The sequence below is a fragment of the Stegodyphus dumicola genome, chromosome 10 (genome assembly GCF_044657685.1).
Source record: "Stegodyphus dumicola isolate Sdum_Otavi_A_Nest chromosome 10, ASM4465768v1".
Classification (NCBI taxonomy): Eukaryota; Metazoa; Arthropoda; class Arachnida; order Araneae; family Eresidae; genus Stegodyphus; species Stegodyphus dumicola.
This window is the reverse complement of record NC_140777.1, coordinates 58,014,497-58,035,838: the sequence shown is the minus strand read 5'-3', so window position 1 is coordinate 58,035,838 and position 21,342 is coordinate 58,014,497. Positions and strand designations below refer to the sequence as shown.

The window sequence follows — 21,342 nt, the reverse complement described above, 5'->3', positions numbered from 1 at the left end:
TTTGATTGGCGTTTCAGTTCTGGCTGGTACAATCGGGCTCAAGTCTCATCCAGCGTAATGATACGGCGTAAAAAAGCATCTCCTTCGCGCTCATAGCGCTCCATGTGGGTTCGGGCAGCATCGTATCGTAGCCATTTCTGCATTTCCGTCAATTGATGTGGAACCCATTGTGAAGCAATTTTTCTCATGGACAGGCGTTCCTTCAGAATGTGCAGCACAGTCGTATGTCCTCATCCTGTTTGTCCGGCCAGCTGACGAATCGTTTGGCGGCGATCACTGTCCATTAACACGGCAACAGCTTGCACGTCTGCATTGCTGACACTCGGACGACCTGGCCGCAGCATGTCTGCCACGTTTCGGCGTCCTTCATTGAATGCTTTCACCCATCTTGCTACGCTTCTGTAAGGCAATGCAGATTCCCCGCAAGCCTCTTGAAGCCCTTGATGACACTGTCGTGCTATACGACCTCTGGCACATTCAATTTTATCCAACATCGTTGTTCTTGTTTTGAAAACATCCTGACAACACTTACTTTAGACCGCGAGCTAATACAAGGATCCGTTCTTCGCGTCACTCCGCACGCGCGTGACATAGGCAGGATGAGTCTTTTTGCTGATAGGTAAGGTAGGTATGTAGTTTACGTGTGGTATACACGATATTCTTTTGTTGTGTAGCGTTTTTTCAGCTGTGTTGCCACTATATCATTCCAACCAATATATATAAGTTCCAACCCTTGTATATGCAGCGAAGAATATGAGAGAAAACTAGTTTTTATCAAACATGACTAGTTTTCGAATAATTATGCTCAAATCGTTGCTTTTCTGAATTAAAAAGTTAACCTAAGTTTAACATAATATGTAACTGCTCTTACTATATGTAGAAAAACAATAACAACAAGCAGTCACATAAAGGATAAATGTTGCACAAATTACTACGATTGCAACAACAGACACAAAATAAGGATTAAGCAATTTGTCGAATGCGTCTACCCTTGTATACATATTGATATCAAGTATTTTCACATTCAGATAGATAGAAGAGAACACCAGAGACAAAGTCCTGCCCAGGTTATAACTTTCAGTCAAATAAGACAGTGTGCTAGAAGGAAGGGGCACTCAGACTTGTCAAGCTTCAGGCTGCCTTAACACAGTTAAACGCCCCAATCCCTAGAAGTGATCCAAGATGCCACTAACCTATTGGTCGAGCCGACGAGCTAAGACTAAGATGAGTTGACAAGAATGCTCAGCAACTGACAATCCATGTCCGTGTTCTGGAGAGACGGTAAAAACATCTGCCTTCAAAAGGGGGCCCCAACCCCGGACAGCAGAACAAAGTCACTTAAACACTGTCAGACAGACAGGGTCACCAATATCAGCTTGCTAACACTACGTCATGGTATACAGATGTCGGCTTTTGGCACCCCAAGGCAAAACCAAGGAAGGATATGAATATACAGTTTTGAGGTTCCAGGCATCCACTGGGAAACCTCAAGCAGTTTAACGGCTCGCTTAATTTGCCAACTCCATCGACCCGGACAATCATGAAATATCTGACAATATAGCTCCAGCAGAATAAACGGAATGGAAAAGACAGCAACATACGGTCTTTGCTGAGCCTGAAACATCCATCGACAGTTACGACTCCAGTTCTGTGGAGACTCATTTTAAATGCCCGTGGTTGAGACTGCCTAGGTACAGATTCTAATCAGTAGCTTCCCAGGTTTTACCCGAGTCGATCCCCAGAGGGGTGTTCAAAGACAAGAATTTTCCTGTTCAGACAGGCAGCGAGACAAACTGCTTCTTTTAAAGATTGCCTGGCGTCTTTTTGACTGGGCGCCAGCATGCGCTGCACGACCTTACACCTATGGTCAGTGCAGGCCTGGCTTCACATACAAACACTTCTTTCCATCAACAGGAAACATTTCTTCATGAATATCTTTCATGCAGTCCTTTTGACCCTACCCCCTCCCCTAAAAAAAAAAAAAAAAAAAAAAAAATGCAGGCTGCTCCTCTCTTGTACAGTCCTCACGTTTTTAAAACTGAGCTACAGATGAACAACTAGTACTTAAGTAAAATAATAAAATTAATATCATGAACTAGGGTTCTGCCACATAATAACATAGCATGGAAAGTACTAACTATTGTTTTCAAATACATGATGTCATTTACTTAATGACTTTTCCTCATATACTAGGAAAAACCCCAAAAACTCTCATGGAGGCATCACGTCTACCCATATACTTGACTCGGGAACTAACTATCTGCTTAGCAGTTTCACTATAAATTGCTGGTGAATGAAAAAAAAAAAAAAAGCATAAAAGAAAAGAAAGGGCCTGGCAAGGTAAATTTGGTTGTTATTTCACCATGTTATGCATATCAGGTGTTTCAGTAAAATACTTTGGTTGGTTGCGCATCTTATTGCAATGAAGAATAAATAAATCCCTATTTTTTGCTTTCTAATTATCTGCATCCCCAGTTTTATGTAAAATTGCCCATTTTTAGCATATTTTCATGTGCATGACAATAAATACTCCTGCATGTGTGTACCACATACAATAAATACCCCTGCATGTGTGTACCACATACAATAAATACCCCTGCATGTGTGTACCACATACAATAAATACCCCTGCATGTGTGTACCACATACAATAAATATCCTTGCATGTGTGTACCACATACAGGTTAGTGTACACATGGATTTCCATGCTTTATATTTAATGGGTATTTTTTAACCTTTTGGCAAATATGAGATTAAGCAATTCCTTTCCACAAATATGTGTAATATCTGTCAGTTGTATATTTGTAATGCGACCACTGCGTTCATACGTACCCACTGCGATGCATAAATGAAGTACGAGCTGAGTTCGGTGATGATCATCAAAAGGTTAAATAGTATCCACTTGTTAAAATTAAATTTTGACTATATGGATTTCTGTTCTTTTCCCTCAAATTTCCCGTTTCTTATAAATTATTATTATTTATATATAATACACCACCTACAAGATATAAAGATAGACTAAACAAATGTTTCTCACCATTTCACCAGAAAACTGCAGAAAATCAGAAAGTAACTCTGTTTCTTTTATGTCACAAAAGAATATCTTCATAAAGATCTTCAAATGAAAAACAGATTCATATTTACATTACACATCGGAAAAATCATGGAAACATCTAATCTATCCACCAGTCAGGTATAGATAATTTTATGATGTTATCTACATGACTTTCAACATGTAACATGACTGTTTACAAACCATTTTGTAAAAGTATTTTTTTAAGGCCAGAATGGGTTTCAGAATACTTGAAAAGCTCAAAATTGAATTTTGGATCCAGAACTTTAGCTTGCATAAAAAAAAAAAAAAAAAAAAAAAATAAGAAACTGGTACTCTTCTGTTATCAGGGGGAAAGACTGGATTCAGAAATGAATGTGTGGAGTATGTGTTCATGCATGCATCTATATATGTATGTACAAATGTATTTGTAGACACATACACATATATGAACATACATGCATTTTTTTTTTTTTTTAGCCCAAAGGAGAAGCCTAGAAGGGCTATTATTCTCAAAACAAGATTTTGCATTGAATCGCTATAATAGTCAACCACTTTTCAAATTATTGCCCTGTATTATAAGAAATTAAATAATGAAGAATTTGAATGAATGTATGTGTGTGCATTTCACACTGAAAAAAAAGTATGGTACTTCAAATTCGTTTTATTTTATATTTCATACTTTATAACATTTTAACAAATTTTTGACTAACAAACTTAATGATTTCAAAGTGAGCAATGGCAACACTTGGTAAATATATATTTTCACGGTGCCCCTTGGTGAAAATTGGCGATTGGCCAGCAAGGTACAATTTCAAGATGGCCGCTGTACAAAACCAAAATAGCAAGTCAAAGAATTGCAGAAACTCAGTGTCCATGTATACATCAATTTATTTTCACTCCAAAAACATTGCACAAACTCAGCATTCCGAACTCCCTTGATTTGCACACATCGATCTATTTTCACTTGAAAAAAATAAGGAGAATGATGAGATAATATTAAACCAAAGTTACTCATCACCAAAATTGAACAAAATTTGTAGCCAATCGAAACTCAATAACACTACATTTTAAATTACACAAATAACAAAAATAATGAAATAACAAGTTATCGCATATACGCACTACAAAAAGGAAATACAGTCAAAATCTTTAATCCGGACTCGTCAGGACTTCGGCGATTCCGTATTATAGATCATCAGTTAAAATCTGGTAAGATGGCATGGAGAAATTATAAAATAAAAAATATGAAACCACAATTTATGAAATAAAGAGCAATTATGATCTAAAGGGTATCAAAATTTACAAAAAAAAAAAAAAAAAGCTTCATATTTATTTGTTTACTTTATTAAACATTTCTTTCAACGCCCGCATGCGTAAAGCATACATTACGCATAGTTGAAATTAGAAAATTGCAACCAGAAAACTATTTGATGTGTATTTGTGATATTTATAATGACGAGGAATTTGATTTAAATCATATCAAAGACGGAGTCCATCGAGATGAAATACTACATTTAGTAAGGAATTATAAGCCGAATAAAATAAAAACATCTGCCCTGAAGATAAGGATAGTGCTGACAGATGAACTTCCAGTTCATTGCGTGCTGCGTCGACCCCCCCCCCCCGCAGATTAGCCTGAAATTGATAAACATATTTTGAGATGATTAGAGAATCAAAGGATATGCCTTTATCCATTTTTTGCAGCAATTCCACTTTTTGTTTGATGGACATCGAAACATGCTTTCGCTTTGTAGTTCCTTTGGTAGCTCCAGAATCGGAAATTCTTTTTGACATAATAGAAAGTTCAAGCTTACTTTTATATAATTGCTCTAACAGTCTGCAAAAAATAATAAGCCGGATCCAATTAGAAGATTAAGGAACAATGCAATCTGCAACATTAACTGAAATAGATAATTAGATAATTTTAGCTTAGCTTATACCATCCATTATACATTAAACGTGCATGCGTAAACGTATTATGTGCATGCGTAAAGGTATTATGCATATGTGTTAACGCATTATGCGTAGAATGTTTCATGCGCAGAGAGTTTGTAGCTTTGAGGTCCAGATTATAGATCATTCTGGATTATGGATGTCCGAATTAAAGACTTTTGACTGTATCAACTTACCATATTTAGAAATTCTGCATTTTCAGTCTGTGGCACACAAAATTGCTTAACAACATCAAAAAACTTTCTAAAATTATCTGAACTAGAATATGCATACTGCCATCACACATAAATTTACAAAAATAAGAGTCAAAAATATTCTCCGTAGTGCCGGACTGTCAGTGGCATTTCTTGCATGAACCTTTCTTGCAACAAACCATTTCAAAGACATTTGAACGATCTTTATGTTTGATCATACTTATTTCCTTCATACAAACAGGGCACTTATAATTACTACTAAGTAAATCTTCATTTACATAACAGTCAATTAATGCTTTTCTTTCCTTTTGTTCCAAATCGTACAGAAACTTCAGATTAATCTCATCACATACTGCCATTTTATGGCGTACAGCACAAAATAAGCAACGTACTTCCTAACTGACATCCAAGGCAGAACTTAGCCTTTAAAAATATTTTCCCATCAGTCAAATTCACTGCAATCATGCAACCAATCACATCATAATAGAGTTTCCATAACATTCAAGTAATTAGGTTACCATAAATGAAACAACAACTTGGCAATAATCCAAGGGGTACCCTAAAATATGGACTATCCGCAACATCATTCGAGAAAAAACATTTTTAGCTCTAGTGCGCGAGATCGTCTATCTGAAATTCTAAAGATATGCTGTTTTTAATTAGTTTATTGTAACATGTGAAAAGGTAGGTTGGGATTTTAACCCATGTTCTGCAGGATTGTACATCTTCCAGAAATCACCATATCTCATCAATCTCTCGACCAACTTGAGAACACCTATTTTCCTTCGATGAGTCAGAGGCTCAATATTTGTAACTGCAAATGGCCTGGAGAGGGGTAAAAAATGCTCTGGCGGTGATTTAGCCTAGAATCCGAAATAATTCTCAGGTAAGTAGCCTCTTGAGTCCGGTGGAGCTGTTGGTCTCCATAAAATAGCTCTATATCTTCAGGTTTGGTACTATGGGTAAAAACCTGAAAGGTTGTCTTACTTATATTTACAATCATTTCATTGTATTTTGACCAAGACAAAAGGGACAAAATTCTCAGGTAAGTAGCCTCTTGAGTCTGGTGGAGCTGTTGATCTCCATAAAATAGCTCTATATCTTCAGGTTTGGTACTATGGGTAAAAACCTGAAAGGTTGTCTTACTTATATTTACAATCATTTCATTGTATTTTGACCAAGACAAAAGGGTGTCCAAGGGAATGTTAAGCGAATCCTAGATAATATGGATGTCCCGGTCAACAAACCACAAAACAAGGTCATCAGCAGAGAGAAGGGTCTGCACCCCAGGATGTGAATTCGTAAGATAACGAACAATATCACTGATAATGATGTTGGAAAGAACAGTACTCGGGACTGAACCCTGAGGAAGCCCTTGTCTGGTTTGTTTATATACAGAGACAGCTAATCCAAATTTAGTTTTGATAAAGCACTGGTCTAGGAAAGACTTAATCCAGTGATCCATATTCCCACAAATACCATTATTGATTCATTTTCTGAGCAGCCCTTTTTTCCCTACTTTATCAAAGGTCGTCTGAAAGTTAATCAACACTGCTACAGTACTCTTTTAAAGATGGAAGTCATCTTTTATCTCCTGTGAGAGTCTTGCTATCTGTTCAATAGTATTTCTATATTTCCTAAAACTGGCCTGCCTATCAGAAATACAACAGAATTTCTCAAGATAGTGATTGAGTCTATTTTCAATGACATGTTCAATCAGTTTACACATTAGCCTAATATGTTATATTGCATAGGTCAAGACACCCAAGTCTTTACCAGTTTTGAGAATACGTCTGGTTTCTTTATGTCATAGACTGGGAATACCTATAGTCCAAGTGAGGTTAAGTCTGAGAAAGACATTCATAGACTTTTTGCCAAAATTAATGAGAAACTCCGAAAAGATTCCATCTGGTCCTGCATTCTTTCTATGCGGCAATTCTTTAATGTGTCAGTTGAGTTCCCATTCAGAAAAAGGTGAATTAAAAATGTCCAAGTTTATGGGCAATAAAGAAGAACTCTTGGGATTTGACCAAAAGGACAATAATTACTTGTTCTAGCACAGTGAGCCTTAAAAGCACCAGCTATTTCTTTCTCAGTTGTTAGAACTTATCTGCAAACCTAATGGGGTCATTTCTTTTCTCTTTTTCATTACTGAAAAGAAATGATATGTTCCCAGAGAATCCTTACAAAAGGCAACACCCTCTACAAAACCACAAAAGGCATGACGCTTGGCCTCTCTAACAACTCCCCGCAGGCAAGCCTGCCACTTACAAAGTTCTATAGTTCTTCACCAGGCTAGTAAAGTCAGCCCTATCTCTAGCTACATCTCTAGTTTCTTTAAGGATCTGCAGACCTTTGTTCCAAAAAGGAGAATATTTTTTCGACCTCTTGATATGCAGTCAGTTGCAGGAAACAATATCAGTAAAATTGCCCACTGCTTTGTTAACGTTATCTGGCACAAAACATTCCATCATAAGGCAATCAGTTAGCTCTTCATATCTGGTCCAATCTGCTTTTTTCAGGTTCCAGTGGAGGAAACATGGCTCTCTGTACTCATCAGATCCAAAGTTAAGCTCAGCCACAAGTATTCTATGTCTTGCTCCACCTGCCACAGATAGGAGATACACATGTGCATATATACATACATTTCTCATTCCAATCCTGATAACAGAAGAGTACCAAGAAACTTGTGTTCTCTATAAATGATATTCATACGGGAAGAATATACTTTTCAAAACTGATAATTTTTACTAGGCTTAAATACCAGTCAAACATTTTTTTAGGAATGTGAGACAGAGAAAGGTTTGGGAACAGACTTAAACCTCGAATTTCTTAATGCAAACTTATTTCTTGATGAACACACACACATATACACAAAAAAGATCACAACTTGCTAACTAAAATTTAAACTACTAAAAGGTTGCTAATTACCAAGGCTGTTCCTAGTGGGGGTGCAGTGTGTAAAAGTATGCAGGCGGCGAAAATCAGGACTGTTGTGATGCGATTAAATATTTTAAATTCCTTAAATTCATTATAAGCAATTGTCATGCATAAGTACTTTTTATACACTTTGTGATATATAAGTACTTAGTGAGTATGAAATAAAAATTTTATTAATCACTGAGCAATTTTTTTTTTTTTTTTTTTTTAAATTTGGGGGCAGCAATCCTAGGAAAGTACACGAACAGCCAATGGCTTAGGAACCACTCTACTAATTGCTGTAATTAATACTTATTTTTATAATAATGGCTTAATAAAACAAGCCAGAGCTACAATAACAAATAAAAATTATATTTTGAAATCTAAAATTGAAATTTTATGCAAAGTGAGAAAAAGTACGAGAGAAAGAAAATAACATCACAAATGATAAATTAAAAACCTGAATTTTTATTAATGCTTTCTTCTTCTAAGATCTGGAATCTCTGGTAATTTAAAATATGACAAAATCAATATACTAAAGCCACTTGGCCCAACAATAGCTGAGTAATAAAGCAGCTCAATACTCGCAGTTTGACTTAGATTTGATTGCAGGCAAACGGGCTGGCTGCATGCACATTTTCATGGTTTTCCCCATGTGTTACTTGGATACGAGAGTTTCCCTTAGAGAGTCATCCATAAAGGCATCCTTTCCTTTAGGCAGATATCCCTCATGAGCTTTGCCGTAAACAAATAAACCAAGCAAAGACAACTTAAGCCTCCTATGAAACTACCACACAATTATTGACAAATGATTTCACTTTAATTTGCATGAAAGATACGCAATAACTTACAAAAACCTATTAATATTAAATTATTGTAACATCTGGACATTAACCACACATATTAAAAAAACTGTACAATATGAAGTTAAATTGGATTTTGTTTCTTCGATTGGATTGCAGTAGATACAGTATTTACTTGCGAAACAGTCACACCCCATTTTGAAGCAGAGAAAATCATCAAAAGTGTACAATATTGTGTAGTAGATTTCCCTACATAACAGTCGCACCTAGACCTTTCACAATGAAAAATTGTCAAAAAAAAGTGTGGCTATTACACGAATAAATACGGTATATTAAAATAAAAAATATGAAATATATATGAATTCAAAGGCAGGCTGATTTAACTGATGTTGTCAGCTTAAACCAAAGGTGCTTATACCTTTTGCAAGTTGATCATTTTTTGCTAAGACACAAGAGTAAGGCACAAAGTGCCCCAACACCCCAATGAAGTTCAGAATTATGAAGAAAGCAACCCTGGGGATACTCAGATAACTGGCACTTGGCAAGGTTCCGGAAATCGCGTTTGCAAACTTGGGCAATAGGTGCCAAATAGTTGGAACATTGTTTAGGTTGCTAGCCCAGATGTTAAGTAAGATAGAGAAAAGGAAAGTATTTTCTTTCTATATACAGTCAAAAGTCGTTAATTCGGACACCCATAATCCGGACCTCAAAGCTAAAAACTTTCTGCGCATGCGCCGCGTTGACACATGCGCATAGGCGTTTACGTGTGTGCGTAAGACCTTTACGACTGCGCATATGCGTGTACGCAAGCGCAGAATACGTTTTCGCGTGCGCGTTTTATGTATGACGAACGGTATAAGCTAAAATTATTCAGTTAATGTTGATGATTGCGTTGTTCTTTAATCTTCGAATTGGATCCGGCTTATTATTTTTTGCAGACTGTAAGAGCAATTTTATAAAAGTAAACTTGAATTTTCAATTATGTCAAATAGAATTTCCGATGCTGGAACTCCCAAAGGATCCACAAAACGAAAGTATGTTTCGACGTCCATCAAACAAAATGTGGAATTGCTGCAAAAAATGGATAAAGACATGAAGAAGGTGACAGAGAGGTTAGTGAAAATGAAAAATTTTCGTTTGACAAGTTAGTCGGTATTCTCGGCACAGCAATTACGGGACTTGAACAGCGGAACTTTGTAACTGAACAAGAAAGTATGTCTGTTTATAGAATTAAAGAGAAAGTATTATCACATAAAACGAAGCAACTTAAACAACTTACATTGAAAGAAATGTTTAATAAAGTAAACAAATAAATATTAAGCTTATTTTTTGTAAATTTTGATACTCTTTAGATCATAATTGTTCTTTATTTCATAAATTACGGTTTCATATTTTTAATTTTAGAATTTCTGCATGCCATCTTACGAGATTTAAACTGATGATCTATAATCCGGAAAAGCCGAAGTCCCGACGAGTCCGGATTAACGACTTTTGACTGTAGTTGATACTTTGCGTTAGGTGTCGTGACTTTGCAGATGAATCTTTGTGCTGATGATCACATGACTTTGTCAATAGTTTGAATTCACTGTTTAATTATTTTCAAAATAAATTAATTACACTTGTAATTAGAATAAGATAATTTTATTTTTATATAAGAAAATTACAAAATATGCTCATTTTCATTACTTATGGCTTACCTTATCTCATGTGTAAATACACATAAAATTTTTAATTATATTAAATAAATTAATTACACTTCTAATAAGAATAAAATTATTTTAATTTTTTTAAAATCTTTTTCTAACTTATTGCTTGTATTTCCAGATAACTTCTAATTAGAATGAAAATTTTTAAAATAATCTACTTAATATTTAAATATATGAGAGTCTGGACAAAACAAACGAATTAATTTCTAAATAAATTAATTGTACTTCTAATATGAATATATATATATATTTAATTTATGGAAGTCATTTGTTTAATCTAACCAAATGCCATTTTTCTAATTACGTTTATGTATAAATACGATTAGAATTATTTAGAATATCAAAAGTACAATCCTATTTGCTTAAGGAGAGGGAAGTCTATTAGCAATGGCTTAACTCCGAGACAAACTACCAGTGTGCAAGAATTGTACCCTTCCACGGCTGAAAGACACCCTATACAGTCAAAAGTCGTTAATTCGGACACCCACAATCCGGACCTCAAAGCTAAAATATTTCTGCGCATGCGCCGCGTTGACGCATGCGCATAGGCATTTACACGTGTGCGCAAGACCTGTACGACTGCGCAAGCGCAGAATACATTTTTGCATGCGCGTTTAATGTATAACGGACGGTATAAGCTAAAATTATCTAATTATCTATTTCAGTTAATGTTGATGATTGTGTTGTTCCTTAATCTTCGAATTGGATCCGGCTTATTATTTTTTGCAGGCCGTAAGAGTAATTTTATAAAGGTAAGCTTGAACTTTCGATTATGTCAAATAGAATTTCCGATGCTGGAGCTCCCAAAGGATCTACAAAACGAAAGTATGTTTCGATGTCCATCAAACAAAAAGTGGAATTGCTACAAAAAATGGATAAAGGCATATCCTTTGTTTATTTAACTGTTCCGAAATCTGTTTATCAATTTCACGCTGCTCTGCGCGGGGGGGGGGGAGACGTCGTGGCTCCCAATGAACTGGAAGTTGATATGTCAGCACTATCCTTATCTTCAGGGCAGATGTTTTTATTTTATTCGGTTTATAATTCCTTACTAAACTTACTATACTTAGATTAGTATTTCATCTTGATGTACTCGGTCTTTGATATGATTTAAATCAAATTCCTCGTCATTATAAATATCACGAATACTAATCAAATAGTTTTCTGGTTGCAATTTTCTAATTTCGTCTATGCATAATGTATGCTTTACGCATGCACGCGTTGAAAGAAATGTTTAATAAAGTAAACAAATAAATATTAAGCTTCTTTTTTTGTAAATTTTGATACCCTTTAGATCATAATTGCTCATTATTTTATAAATTACAGTTTCATATTTTTAATTTTATAATTTCTGCATGCCATCTTACCAGATTTAAACTGATGATCTATAATCCAAAAAAATCAATAATCCGGATTCGCCGAAATCCCGACGAGCCCGGATTAAAGACTTTTGACTGTATTATAAAAGCAGTTTTTTAACAGCAGAGGATTTTGTGGAATAAAATTTGGGTATATCAGTAAAAAATTTAAACTATTAGCCAAAACATGAGCATTTTTTTTTATTTTTTCACAAAAAAAAAATGAATAAAAGTTAATTAAATTTATATCTTCAAATCGTTGAATAAGGTTTATATTCATAGGTTTTTCTGACGTCTTATTCATGTTCATGTTTAATAGTAATGAATGTAAAATAAACTGAAACTTCAAATAAGTAAAACATAGAAATTTTTGCTTCATTGTATTTGCAACAAATGCATAACTGAAATACATTCGCCGACCCCCATCAAATTGCTTCGGGGGCTGCCAGTTTGAAACCACTGTTATAGACAATGTTCAAATTGCACAAAAATAATACTTTAGGATTTAACTTTTCATGGAATAAATACAGACAAATTCAAATAACCTTATCCTATTCTATTTGATTGGTCTCTTTCTGAAATTTAAACAATTGCATAACATCGTGAAAGGCCATAGAAGCGCCTGTTATAAATCTTGTTTCCTTGCAATTATGCAATTCAGGATTACATTTCTTTGGTTATCTACATGAAAACTATTTTCGCACTTAAACAAGAAAAAAAGAATAAAAATAACCCTCTTAGCCTTATTAATTAAAATTATGTGCGTAAAAGAATCTAGAATGGAAAATATAAACCTGACTGGATGATTGAATAGGCTGGAATACATTTCGATAATGCAATATTTGGCATATTTTATTTTTTAAACTTTCATCTTTAACTATGTGATATATATTGCATTTTCATGATCATTACTGCATTTATATAAAGAATTTGTTTTCAAACAAATACAACCATTATTACAGATAACTGTTCAAATTAATGGTAAGAATTAAAAAGAGAAGTATGAAAGTTAATAATGCTGCAGTTACATATATATATATCATAATATAAAATACTAACGAAAAAAGTACGTAGATTTACTTAATCACAACAATAAGTAATCGTTTACAATTTGTTCTATGTGTATACATTACCATCTCAATGAAAACGCTACACTTTGCCTTGAGCGATTTTTGCCCAGCAGAGCTTCTTCCCCAATATTAGGCTAAAGAGGGAATTTTTGGAAAGTGCTTTTTGACGCCATTTCTCTCTTGGCGTCAAAAAAATTCCTCCCAAGGATAAGGAGATTTTTCGCTGTTCAAGATGGCAGAAAAAACTACACCAAGTGCCGCTTATCTGAGTTTTCCCGTAACCCTCACTAAGGCTGATGAGACATTCATGTGAAAGTCACTGACGAACAGTTACGACTTGGATAAAAGTGTCAACAATTTAACATTCTATGAAATCATCTGGATAGCAGCACATGGACATTCATTGTTTTTATGCCAATTAGATCTAATAATTATGAATTTGTGACAAGCTTACAATGACAAGGTTAAGACAGAGTTTAATATGTTTGCCATTAGGTTATGTTTCAGCTTTTTTACAATGTCATATATATTTTTCTTTCTATGAGTTTATAAGTTTATACAACACAAATTTCACAAGTATGATTATCTTTTTTAAACCATCAATATTGGATAAAGCAGTATCCTGGGCAGGCATCTCGGGACATTTCCCAAATCCTGATAGTCATCCCTGCATGAGTTAAAATATCTATAATTGATAAATAAATTGCAGAAATAATCGATTTTACCTATCTAAATGATGTGATCATATGGTCTACAAAATGGCCAAATATTATGTGAATAGGACTTGCATTTTATACATATATTTATATCATTTTAAAAGCAATGAAAAAGTTAAGCATTAAGAGCAACTTTCAAGCAAATTAAAAATGATTTTGAAATTTTAGTTAATGTGGCTATTTACAGACATATGTAAATAATTCGATACTTGCATATTATTGCACCTTAACTCTGAAGTTGCCAAATTTTCAGAAGGTGCCAAACTCCGGAAACCATGCACATAACTGTTCCTCAAGTAACCATTCAACACAATTCTTTGGTCAAGTAACATCACCATTTTTATATTTCTTCTTTTTTTGCTATATTCCAAATTCCAATGGTTTTTATTGACAAATCGAGTTCCCCCCCCCCCAAAATCGATTTTAAAATATACATTTGTGAAAATTGTCAGCAAGTAAGAGAAAGTAAAAATTTCTGCAGGAATACAGAATTTTGTCCCAGAATCGCTAAAGACAACAATGAGATTTGCTTGGTACATAGATGGCAATGCTGAGTTTCTGCAATTCTCTGATTTTTCTTAAGCTAAAACAAATTGCTATGTATGTAGAAAGAAGAACAACACGTAAAGATTGAAGAAAAGATTTTTTTTTTTTTTTTTTACATGTCATATAATCATTATTTAATAATTAAAATTTGCAATTTAAATTGTTGAAGTGAGCTTTTTTTTTTTTTTTTTTTTTTTTTTTTTTTTTTTGTATGTTGGTGTTTTCCGACTTATAATAAATACTAGCGGTTTGGGAATCTTTTTAAAAAAAGTTGCAAAAATCATAAACTTGCACCAAGGAGGCTACTTTAATACATAAGTACCAATAATTCTTGGAGCTAATGATTCAACAAAATATGTTAGTACAATATATCAATTTTAGCCTTTTCTATGATGTTCTGAATTTTTCCCTCAGATACAAAAACAAGTGTTTTAATAAGCACACAAACAAACATTTCATAACATCCATCATGGGATTTAAATGCATCTAAGTTTTAATTTAAAGCAGGAATAGCACAATAATAGCAATTAATAATGAAGAAAGTTTTTCATTTATGTCATGAATAATGCAATAGCTTTAAACTGAGTTTATCATTAATCTTAGCCTACATGTGCTCCTCAGAAAAGAGTTAAAATATGAGAGATTTTTAATATTTTACTGGCAACAAAACTATTTCTTATACTTTCACTCAAATCCTCTAAAAATATTGTAACCATGGACTAGATGATAAGATTTTTTACTAAAACAAAATTATCTGACACAAATTCAACTTCAAAAAGCATAAATTTAGTAAATTATATATTACCATCAATCGTTTCCTTTTTCACTTTAACATCAGGTTCAGAAACTTTGTTTTCTTTCACATCTAATTCATCAGCATCACATTTACATAATTCATCTGTGGAACATATGTCTTGGTTACATGAAGTGTAGCTTGATTTGTCATTGGTTTCACATGCAGTTTTCATGTCTTTTGATTCTGATGAATGTGAATGGCCATGATCACCCTTCACAATTCTGACAAATTTTTCCACCATAAGAAACACAACAATACCAGCCAAAACTCCCAGTCCAACCGTAAGATCATGTCCAGCTATCTCAGAATCAGTATTGACATGAGAATGAGAATGTGAATGTGAATGAGAATGTGCACTTCCATCAGAACTGGAGAGGGCCAATAGAGCATGAGGAATAAGATGCAAGAATGCATCACCCAGAAGTCCTCCAGATGCAAAACTTAATAATACTTTCAATAAAGGTTTATGTTCAGCACGATTATCAATAGGGATGAAAAATAATATGACAAAAGGAGCAGCACTTATGAGTAAAGTAGATCCTAAAGATAAAGACCACAACGTCATTGCACTTCTAGTTTTAATTTTAGAGCTCATATGGGAAGTCTCAACTTCATCGGATGCATACGGTTCGTTAGCTTGCTTAGAATATTTAAATGAAGGTTTTTCGTCATGTGTGTGAGAATGACCGCCGTCATGACTATGTTCATGGCTCGCAATAAACGTAAATAAAGATATAAAAATTAGGAAAAGTAACAGTTTGCCAACAGGGAATGACATCTGAAGTTTCATAATAATATTTCGCTATTTGCAAGACTGTAATTAAAATATTGGCGGTTTCCTGGAATTACACTCTCGTCGCAAATAGGGTGACGTGTTGTACTCCTCCTCAGATCTGCATTACTCTACTAAAACAGTTGACAATCGCTGAACGCCGACACTTGTCATACAGACAGACAGACAGAGTAGACAAATGTCTTGATTTGCACCCGCTAAGTCTTTCTGCCCCAAAGTGTCACCAGTTAGCAGTAAAAACCCAATTTATGTATACAATAAATTTATGACTCAATTTATGTGTATGTCAAATAAGCAGAATCACAGTGTTATTGTCCCCCGTATTATATTTATATTAGTATTAATACGAATTAATTCAGGTTTTAAAGTCATAAAAAGTGTATATATGAAGAACTGCACAATTTTATGAAATATATATTTTCTGTCAAGACAGATCTTTTAACCACTTTGAACCTTTTCGTAATAGAAACTTGGTTAGTTAAACTTCTGGTAATGCTTCTTTTCAATTAAGATTTTTATTAATTAAAATTTAAAATAGCCGTACATCATATTATTTTTATAAATTATTCTTTGGCATCACATGTACATCTTGTTTTGAATCAAGTCTGGTGTATGTGTGTACATGTCCATTCGAAACCGAAAGTTCTCTAATTAGCTGTACTGTTTTAGACTGTAAAAATGAGTTCTGAGGAACTAAATACTACCTCCACGATTAATTTTATTTTGGAAGGAGGTGCGTATATTTATATTAATTGTTTCATAAATGAAGTTGTGTGAGTTCTTTGTTTTATTCTATTTTAATTTCAGACAAATTTTTAAAACTTAGTCATAGTGATGTCATGGAAAAATAGTAAAATTTTAGTGGTATGTTGAAGACAGCTTACTTGGTGTTTAGTAAACGAAACGGGATATGAAAATACCTCATTACAAACTCATTTTCTCTTAATTCATAAAAATATAACCTACTGTTATCTTTTAGGAAGCACTTCCGCAAAGGATCCGTTAAATGTAAACATTGCCAAAAATGGCGATAAACGTCCATAGCTGGTAACCCGGCGAATTGGCAACCTGGTTCGCTTTTAGAAAGAGAATACAGTCAAAAGTCGTTAGTCGGGACTTCGGCGATTCCGGATTGTCGATTTTTCCGGATTATAGATCATCAGTTTAAATCTGGTAAGATGGCATGCAGAAATTATAAAATTAAAAATATGAAACCTTAATTTAGAAATAAAGAGTCATTATGATCTAAAGGGTATCAAAATTTACAAAAAAAAAAAAAAAAGTACAACTCTAATATACGCCCTAATTTCACCAAATGTGGCGATATGTGTTCTGTGCTGGTTTTTGGCGCAATTGTGTGTTCTACGGCAACCCTGTTGACGTTGAAAAATCTTTCGCTGGAGCTCGTTGGTTCGCCTCTGTGTCTGAGAAGATGGCATCCCTCCATCCAGATAAAATGGTTGTTGAATTGAAGTTCGGCAAAAGGAAATATGATTGTGGCTATCCTGTTGAGGGGTAGTGGGTAATTGGAAGTGTGGAAAGAGGGTATGGGAGATTATTTTTAATGGCAGTGCATGATAGAAGTAGGGATTTGTGATTTTATTTATTTGTGAACCATAGTATAAATTTTCTGGATAGTGTGTCTGGCTGTCATGTAAATACTATAGTGATTACGTGGCGGTATGAAATTTATATTTCTGCTGTTGATCTTTACATTATGGTAACTTGGCGATTTTTTGGCGACCAACTCTCCCACAGCAACCCTCTATTTTTTTTTTTTTCCCGCCGCCATTTTGTCTTCACGAAGTAAAGACATGTTTCTTTTCTTTTTATCTACTGAACACTTCTTCCAACAATCTACTAGCCGAATTACACTTATGCTAGAAATTTTATCTAACAAAACTGCTTAATCATGACAAATATTCACTGCAAAATTGGGAAAACGTGCACAATACCATACTCCTTACGCGTTTTTCAAAATAACACATACACATAAACCATGTACTTATTTTTACTTAAAAACTTTTCGACTTTTTAACTTTTACCAGATCAAGTAAACTCTCATAGGTACATTGTGGAGAGGTTGACAAGTTAGGAGATAAAGCAGTTAGGTTGATGCAGAAACTAGCGAGAGCATTGGTTTGCATTTTGAGACAAATCTCTAATTGTTAGAAAAGATGCTTAAAGAGAAGGAAATCGATTGAAACTAGCCAAAATGTTTGGGAAGGCTTCAAATTAAAATGACGGATAAATATTTTGTTGAGTGTTGTTGTTATTTTGTTACAAAACATAAATGTTTTGTAGCTTTTAATGTGCAATTATCCTAATATCGTTTTAGAATCAACGTTATAAATTACATGTATTTTAAACTGTGAAATTTGATTAGATTTTAATAGGGCTTTTTTTAACAAATATTGTTAAAAATAAAATTTAATTGTGGCCATGTAAATCCATAATGACTAAGGTTATCTAATCACCTAATTTAATTATTTATAACTAACTGCTTACCCTTAAAAATTATCTCTACGTATTAAAGCGAGTTATTGCCTTTCATTAATACTCACTGAGGTCACAAGATAAAACACAAAAATTCAAGTAAATCTTATTCTTTGAATCTAGTGAGACTTAAAATAATACAAAATTACTTATCATCTCTGGTTTTTTAATGGCTTATTGGAACCTTAAAGTATATTAACTGGGTTACAACCCCTGAAACTCTACACGAAGCTACGACACGAACTGCATCAAACAGAGCCCGACTAACTTTCAACACTTGCGAACCTACATCAGGCCTTTCAGGTTTGTTCTAATGAGCAGGTCTCTCTCTAGACAAGCAGCAGCAGTAACAACATTCAGTCTTTTGTTCTGAATCATGCTGATTATGATCTTACTTCTCATTTTAACCTATGCCGTTTGACATAAAATCTACCTGCTATTTACTCAACCTCTAGACTGACCAAGTACATGACAAAATGAGACATTTAAAAGAATAAAACATAAAGCTAACTGTGGGTAAAACTTAAATGTCACTTATCTTCTTTCAAATATGTCCGTCTGTTGTAAGTGTAAAATATTTAATGCTATTTGATAAATTGCATAAAGTTTATTTTATTCTCAAACTTTTTAATAATTATGTTAATTAATTCATGTTTAGTAATAATGCAGACTACTTAGAGATCTGTTTTATTTTTAGGATGGTATCACGAAAGTGAAATTCAGGCATAGATAATATTTTAATTGAATTTATTCAGTTCCTGTTTGCTCATAGATCCTTAATTTTTTCATTAATGGTCCTTAAAAGTACTTAATTTCCGTGTGCAGAAATGTGTACGAACCCTGTATAACGACAATGTTGAATTGGCCATTTTCGATGTAACTTTTCTCAAAATCTGCTGTAGATACAAGCTTGAAATTTTTTCTGTAATTAAAGTATACCTATCTGATTATACTGAAATGAGCTTTTGAAGCATTTTGAATTTTAAAATAAAATACAGAATATTTTGTTAGGCATAATAAAATTTAGCACTTTTCTCACACAAAAAAATTAAAAATTTTTTTTTCTAAGTTTATTACAAAAAGCTCATTTCAGTAAGTATTAGGGAGCCTAATGAATAAGCCATAAAAAGTTTAGATACCTGTGAGCAGTAGTTCTTGGGAAAAGGTACATCGAGTATAAAAAAATCACGTTTGGAGAAAAATGTGCTTTTATGTAAAAATCCTCATTGATCAAAGCAGTAGATGACAAATTAAAACTAATTTTTTTTACAGTTTTAATTTTCATAGAGATTAAAGAATGGTATTTTTAGAAAGATAAAAGTGTAGAGAATTTGAAAATGCAAAAATTCGAAATCACAATTTTTTGAAGATTTTGGGGTTCCAACACCCCTTAATGTCAGACATAAATGTTGATGTAAAATCAACTAGATGGTGGCAACTCTATTGATACATAAAGCCTGATGAAAAGCATAACTATTTTTATGTGTTATGAATATAATATTTATAACATTTTATTGCAATACCAGGAATGTATGCAATCAACTTGTGCAGTTTTCTAATATATTTTAAGTGAAAACAGTTTTTGGTAGTATTTATTATTATTTTTTTATTATTATCCAATCTGTTTTCTCCCTCAAAGTGATTGTCATATTCATTTCATTTATGCATTATTTTTCATAGGTCTTAAACTTAGATGCATATCATCGACAATTGCAAAAGCAATGCTTTTTGCCCATCAGTTCATACGATGTGCAGATAAAGTTTCATATGATCCAGCTGTAAGTAGAAAATAATTTCTTGAATTCACATTTAAAATTTAAATTCTTTTGGAAAATGTCATTTTTATTTGTTTTTGTGCTTTTAAATTGAAGTTTATTTTAATTGATCTTAAATTATGGGTACATGGTTGGTAATTTTTGACAAACTTTGAATTATTGACAGTTATAATGAGTGAAATATCACAGTTATGGCTTTCAAAAGTTTAGTGCTTGTATATATTCGAATATGTTATAGTTATTTTAGTTCATGCCTGATATCGACACAGTGTGAAAATATCATCAGACACTGGTACATTCAGAGTCGTAGCTAGGGTTTTCAGCGCCCAGGGCCAGCTGAAGATTTCGCGCCCCCTACTGCATGCCAAGGATGGAAAACATTTAATTCTAAAATGTCGTAACATCAGTTTGGCGCCCCTTGGATTCTGCGTCCGGGGACAGATGCGCCCCCTTGCCTCCCTCTAGCTATGCCACTGGATACATTGAAGGAAGCTGTTGAATATATGTGTATTCCTCCTGTCACCCCACTCCCCCCCCCCCCCCCGAAAAAAAGACTATGCCTCACAGTAGCTTCATGCAGATTTCCCTCAGTTCTGCCTTACAGGTAAGCTGTGAAATACATAAACACATTTGCTTTCCTGATTATTGCTAACTTGTTCAGTGGATTGTGTAGGATAAAATGCTTTCACCAGAGGACCAACTGATGGTAAAAAGTTCCAAAATATATATTTTACCTTTTAATTCTAAACTTCATTTGTGAAGTGAGCTGAGCAGTATTCAAATGGTTAATGCTGCCTTAAAATCCTTATAGTTTACTTCATGTTTCTATCAGTTTAGGAAGCTGTCTAAAGTGGTTTATGATTCCCAGTATTGATGATTCTTAATTGCATATGATAAGAGTGAACGGATCTGTATCTGTTTGCCTCATTTTGAATGAAACACCATTATTTAGCTCTGACCCTGGACTTTTTCCCATTTCTTCAGAAGATCCTTGATGCTTCAGTATGAAATTTTCTCCCTTATCTCTGAGAAGAAATTTTTAGTCTATTGTGTGCTTAGAAGATTTTAATCCCCTAGTCCAGAGATCAGCAGCCTTTTTTGATAGAAGGGCATATTTCAGGAATGCAGAAGTTTGGTAAGCCCTACAGTACTGATCAAATGT

General features: G+C 33.8%; 2 protein-coding genes across 4 annotated transcripts in view; one reads left to right on the top strand and one right to left on the bottom strand.

Annotated features, from left to right (window-relative positions):
- LOC118193411 (zinc transporter Slc39a7-like) overlaps positions 1-16,083 on the bottom strand; it is a 76,955-nt gene extending 60,872 nt beyond the window's left edge. The window contains exon 1 of the mRNA XM_085824955.1: positions 15,126-16,083. Within this exon, the coding sequence (XP_085681081.1) occupies positions 15,126-15,906 (781 nt within the window). The 5' untranslated portion in view covers positions 15,907-16,083. The remainder of the gene's footprint in view (positions 1-15,125) is intronic.
- Positions 16,084-16,485: 402 nt separating this feature from the next.
- Positions 16,486-21,342, top strand: part of LOC118193414 (cyclin-Q-like) — a 75,288-nt gene continuing 70,431 nt past the window's right edge. For all 3 annotated transcript variants that reach the window (XM_035364494.2, XM_085824956.1, XM_035364495.2), the window contains exons 1-2: positions 16,486-16,642; positions 20,086-20,183. In XM_035364494.2, the coding sequence (XP_035220385.1) occupies positions 16,588-16,642; positions 20,086-20,183 (153 nt within the window). In that variant the 5' untranslated portion in view covers positions 16,486-16,587. The remainder of the gene's footprint in view (positions 16,643-20,085; positions 20,184-21,342) is intronic.